Raw genomic sequence first — 6,215 nt, forward strand, 5'->3', positions numbered from 1 at the left:
AGAATGGCCCTTTTCCCTTTATTCACATTACAACCTCTCACTTTAGGTTATTTGAAAATGAAATAATCTCCAAAATATCACTATCTTTAAAACAAGCCACAGAAAGTTGATTGCAATTTCAGTTTAGTCCACCAGAAAATAATAATACAACAAAATATTGTATATATTTGGCTGTTTTTCGCTGCATAACATTTAGAAGTAGTCCCTTTTCAGGTTTAGAAGAAGTGAATTCCGAAAAGCTAACTCCTTTTTGTATAAATTGGTAGCATAGCTAGCACAGAGAAATCGTGGGTGGTAGTGAAAGTCGTTTTTAACTGTAATGCAGTTGATTGGTGACAATGAACATGTATTGGGGTTGACAGCCATACAAACATTGTACTCGAATTTGTACCTCAACATAGTGTGAAATGCACATAATCGATAGCCAAAATGTAGACACGTTTCACTTGGGGGCAATGAGGAGATTCGGGACGTTTCCCCCACAGCATCTTTCCGACACACGTTTCCATGGCCTTTACATTGTTTTGGTTGAGTTGCATTACCCTCTTTACCATTTTTATGAATGGGTTGCATGGTTCTTCACAATATTGTTTTGAATGTTTGTTTTAGGACTGATGCTCAACTAAGCATTCTACTTAATGCAGTCTCAATTGGTGCGGATAAAGATTTTGTCTAAAGTGCATTACTGTGGCTTGGAAACACAATGACATTTCAAAAGGAAGCAAAACATTTGTAGGACTTTTTTTTTTGTCATCATTGCGATGTCACCAGATTGACTTTAGATGCAGGTTAACTTTAGCTAGCTAGCTAATATTGAGGGGAGAGCACATACATTTTAGCTAGCCAACGTTAGCATTGCTAACTTTTTCTAACAAACGTTACTAGCTCATGGCAACATTGCCATCTCTCTAAAGTAAACTTGACGACATCACAATAATGGCAACGTTATTTCTACAAGTGATTTGTCTATGCTAGCAATGTCATTGTAATTCCAGATGAACCATCAGTCAGAATTCAATATGCTGCGACATCTGTAGAATGCTGATAACCATGGCAACAACACAACCGAGTGACGGAGATGCAACCCATGAATAGTATGGCAATGACTTTTAAAATTCTCCAATTTCTATATTCCAAATGTTATTTGGAATGTTCTAATTCCAATTCCATTGTTCCAGTTCCATTGTTCCAGTTCCAAACCTGTTTTTATTGTATTGAGGGGAGAATCACCTCCTCGTCTCATCAGTCATCAGTCAATGTTATTACTGATGCTGAGTGAGTTTTAAAGGTTGATATTTTTAAAAGTCCAAAGTTGACTATTGATGGTAATGATTCAGGGGGGTTGGGTTAAATGCAGAAGACACATGGGTTTAATGGATTCAGTTGTGCAACTGACTAAGTATCCTCTTTTCCCTTTCCCATTGATTATTTTAATCCATTGGTTTTCTCACTTCTTTCTAGACGTTGCCGTTTACTAAATTTTTCCGTTCTGATTTTCAATACTCTATACTAAATGGGACTATGGGACAAAAACATAGTGTGTCTTTGCGAGAGGAAAATGTCACCCAGCATAGTATCAAAGGCACCAATATTGAGAAAATGTTGCAACCTACATACAGTTGAAGTCGGAAGTTTGCATACACATAGGTTGGAGTCATTAAAACTATTTTTTCAACCACTCCACACATTGTTTCAACCACTCCACACTTGTTAACAAACTATAGTTTTGGCAAGTCAGTTAGGACATCTACTTTGTGCAAGACACAAGTCATTTTTCCAGCAATTGTTTACAGACAGATTATTTCACTTATAATTCGCTGTATCACAATTCTAGTGGGTCAGAAGTTTACATGCACTAAGTTGACTGTGCCTTTAAACAGCTTGGGAAATTACAGATAATTATGTCATGGCTTTAGAAGCTTCTGATAGGCTAATTGACATAATTTGAGTCAATTGGAGATGTATCTGTGGATGTATTTCAAGGCCTACCTTCAAACTCAGTGCCTCTTTGCTTGACATCATGGTAAAATCAAAAGAAATCAGCCAAGACCTCAGTAAAACAATTGTAGACCTCCACATGTCTGGTTCATCCTTGGGAGCAATTTCCAAATACCTGTAGGTACCACGTTCATCTGTACAAACAATAGTATGCAAGTATAAACATTGTGGGAAGGTTGTGGAATGCTACCCGAAACGTTTGGCCCAAGTCAAACAATTTAATGCTACCAGATACTAATTGAGTGTATGTAAACTTCTGACCCACTTGGAATGTGATGAAAGAAATAAAAGTTGAAATAGATCATTCTCTCTTCTATTATTCTGACATTTCACATTCTTACTGTAAAATAAAGTGGTGATCCTAACTGACCTAAGACGGGGAATGTTTACTCTGATTAACCATCAGGAATTGTAAAAAACTGAGTTTAAATGTAGTTGGCTAAGGTGTATGTAAACTTCCGACTTCAACTGTATATATGGTTTACCTGGATCCATCTGAGCACAGCTCTAGGGTTCATTTTACTACTGAATTTAAAGCAGTTGGCACGATAAGAGGTCAGCACAGCTGCCATGCTAGGACTGCATTTCATTTTCCCATGATCTCAAATCAAATCTACCTTTTACTCTCCCTCTTTTTCTCCCACCGCCCCCCCCCCCACAGACCCGACTGCCTGTTCCCTCTACCCATGTCTCTCTCTTCCACCCATCTATCGCCCACGCCTCTCTCTCCCAACCCCTCTCTCTCCCAACCCCTCTCTCTCCCAACCCCTCTCTCTCCCACCCATCTATCGCCCACCCCTCTCTCTCCCAACCTCACTCTCTCCCAACCCCTCTCTCTTCCACCCATCTATCGCCCACGCCTCTCTCTCCCAACCCCTCTCTCTCCCAACCCCTCTCTCTCCCAACCCCTCTCTCTTCCACCCATCTATCGCCCACCCCTCTCTCTCCCAACCCCACTCTCTCCCAACCCCTCTCTCTTCCACCCATCTATCGCCCACCCCTCTCTCTCCCAACCCCTCTCTCTCCCAAACCCTCTCCCTTTTTTCCTCCCTCCTCTCTTACCCTCCATCTGACAGCGCAGCTTCTCGAAGGCCTCTGCAGTGACATTGTCGCCGGTTCCCCAGGCCTCCTCGTCCTCCGGTAGCTCCAGCTCCTCCTCCTCTCCGGTGGGCAGAGTGTCCGGGCTGGGTCTGTCTGACAGACAGCTCTCTGAGGAACACTCATCATCTCCACCTATATATTGTGTTGGAAGAAGAAAAATATGCAGAAGACGAATGTATGTTGTTCGCTGTAGCTTATGGAGAATAAAGTTGCAGTGTATTCTATTCTGTTGTCACGGTGTCCTGTGCAAGCAAACAATAAGGTATAAACTCTTCTCATACCGTGCTGCTGCTTGTACAGGTGGTGTTCTACCATGAACTGCAATTCTGTAGGGAGGGAGCGGGAAAATACACAATAAAAGGTGTAGGAGTCAATGTTAATATACTGTACAGTACGCCATTATGAACTTATGAAATCTTCACCATCTTGCTGTAACACAGCCTTCTTCAGCATGTCCAGTAGAGTTGAAGCTGCTTGTAATGTAATGGAAGTGACTTAGCCCATATTATTGTGTGGGCGATGAATGTGTTGATTATACCTTTAGAGGTTCACCTAGGTGTCATGATAGGGGCTGTACCAAATGTTTGATATATTTAATAGTAATTGATTATGCTCATGTTGTATTAATAGAAGGGGAGGGGTTATAAGACCCCTCCCTCCTTACATTTATAGGGTCCCAGACTACAGATTAACATTATGAGGTTTAATATTGTTTCACAGTACTTTTCTAGGCTCTCTGCCTCTTGTGAAGAAACAGTCTGAGCAATGTGTGACTGTGAAGACAGAACTCTGCAGGGAGTGTAAGAGATAGGAGACTAGTTAGACATTCCACTATAAATCAACTTGGACATTTACTGCTAAGCTTTTAGATAGCTATATAAACAAGAGTTTTAGTGTTGAGTTGGCATGGTTTTGGTCTCAGGAGTAGAAGATAATGACGTAGGCAGTGACATCACTGGGCTGGACTTTGGGTTTAATAAAATAACTCGGGACCTTTTCTTTGATGCAGAACTTACTCTGAAACATGCGTCATGTTCCTGTTGTCAACTTCTGTCTGCAATTGCATTAAGAAAGGTTTTTGAACAATTTAATTAAAGATATTGTCATAATGCTAATTTCACCGATGAGCCAATGATTGACAAGGAACAAGGAAACGAACCCCAACAAAACCTACAATGTATTTACACCCCTTGACTTATTCCACACTTTGTTGTGTTACAGCCTGAATTCAACATTGATTAAATAGTTTTTCTTCTCACCCATCTACACAAAATACCCCATAATAACAAAGTGAAAACATGTTTTCTTTTTTTAGCACATTTATTGAAAATTAAATACAAAAACATCTCATTCACATAAGTATTCAATCAATAGTTTGTAGAAGCACCTTTGGCAGCGATTACAGCAGTTTTTCTGGGTACATTTATAAAAGAATTCCACATCTGGATTGTGCATCATTTGCCCATTGTTCTTTATTCTTTTGGTGGTTGATCATTGCTAGACAACCAATTTCAGGTCTTGCCATAGATTGTCTCGTAGATTTATGTCAAAACTGTAACTAGGCCACTCAGGACATTCACTGTCTTCTTGGTAAGCAACTCCAGTGTATATTTGGCCTTGTGTTTTAGGTTATTGTCCTGCTGAAAGGTGAATTCATCTCCCAGTGTCTGATGGAAAGCAGACTGAACAAGGTTTTACTCTAGGATTTTGCCTGTGTTCAGCTCCATTTTATTTATTTTTATTCTGAAAACCTTCCCAGTCCTTAACATTTACAAGCATACCCTTAACATGATGCAGCCACCACCATGCTTGGAAATATGAAGAGTGGTTCTCAGTGATGTGTTCTGTTGGATTATTCCCCAAAGATAACACTTTGTATTCAGGACATAAAGTGAATTTCTTTGCAACATTTTTTCAGTTTTATTTCAGTGCCTTATTGCAAACAGGATGCATGTTTTGGAATGTCTTTATTCTGTACAGGCTTCCTTGTTTTCATTCATTTAGGTTAGTATTGCTCAGTTTTGTCCTATCCTAGCCATTAAAAGTGTTACAAAAAGTACAAAGTGTTTGTTATGTGTTAAACCTCTGTTAAAATGCGCTTAAAATTATTAAAAGACAAGAAAGCGATTGTGATTGTGTTGAATTTTGTTTGGGAAATAAAGATGGACATGGTTTGAAAAAGGTAGTGGTGATTTGAAACCGCTCAGGGATTTCACCATGGGGCCAATGGTGACTTTAAAACAAGTACAGAGTTTAATTAGGGACAGGTGTCTCGCTAGTGGGACAAATTCCGGTGACACTGGAGGGTGTGCAATTCAAATAAATAATCATAACAATTATGGATATTATACCTTTAGGTACATATAAGTGTGTTATATTCACAAATAACGATTAAATATTAACTTACTTTTTGAAACTCTTCCTCTGATTTGTCATCCAAAGGGTCCCAGCTATACCATGTAGTGCCGTTTTGTTAGATAAAATCCTTCTTTATATCCCAAAAAGTCTGTTTAGTTGGCACCATTGATTTGAGTAATCCACTCGTTCAACATGCAGAGAAAGGAATCTGAAAATCTACCCCTAAACTTTGTCAAAATACGTTTTTTTTCACTCCTCAGATACCCTAAAATGTAATCAAGCTATAATATTTCTTATGGAAAGAAGTATGTTCAATAGGAAACCGATTTTAGCAGGTGCACACTGTCTTCATGGCGCGCCCAAACACGAATTTCCAAGACTCTGTCCCTGTACTAAAACTGATATTTCTTATTCGTTTTTTTAAAGTTACAAGCCTGAAATCTTGAACATAGACTGCTGACACCCTGTGGAAGCCATGGGAATTGCATCCAGGGAGCTAATTTTCAATATGACCTTTTACTTGCCTTTCTAAGAGGAAGGTCGCTTAAAAACAAAAATTCTTTCCTACCATATTTATTGTGTTATATTCTCCTACATTAGCTTAACATTTCTACAAACTTCAAAGTGTTTTCTGTCCAATTTTACCAATTATATGCATATCCTGGCTTCAGGGCCTGATCAACAGGCAGTTTACTTTGGGCACGTCATTCAGGCAGAAATTGAGATTTTTAACATAGAGCAGGCCCTGTCGTTACCTC

The 6,215-nt window shown here is 39.3% G+C and overlaps 1 protein-coding gene across 2 annotated transcripts in view; it reads right to left on the reverse strand.

Moving 5' to 3' along the window:
- Positions 1–6,215, reverse strand: part of LOC139413877 (protein phosphatase 1 regulatory subunit 1A-like) — a 61,559-nt gene that overhangs the window by 6,542 nt on the left and 48,802 nt on the right. For both annotated transcript variants that reach the window (XM_071161710.1, XM_071161709.1), the window contains exons 5-6: positions 3,381–3,425; positions 3,061–3,231 (exon numbers count right to left, since the gene is read on the reverse strand). In XM_071161710.1, the coding sequence (XP_071017811.1) occupies positions 3,061–3,231; positions 3,381–3,425 (216 nt within the window). The remainder of the gene's footprint in view (positions 1–3,060; positions 3,232–3,380; positions 3,426–6,215) is intronic.

This window comes from Oncorhynchus clarkii, chromosome 7 (assembly GCF_045791955.1).
Source record: "Oncorhynchus clarkii lewisi isolate Uvic-CL-2024 chromosome 7, UVic_Ocla_1.0, whole genome shotgun sequence".
Classification (NCBI taxonomy): domain Eukaryota; kingdom Metazoa; phylum Chordata; class Actinopteri; order Salmoniformes; family Salmonidae; genus Oncorhynchus; species Oncorhynchus clarkii.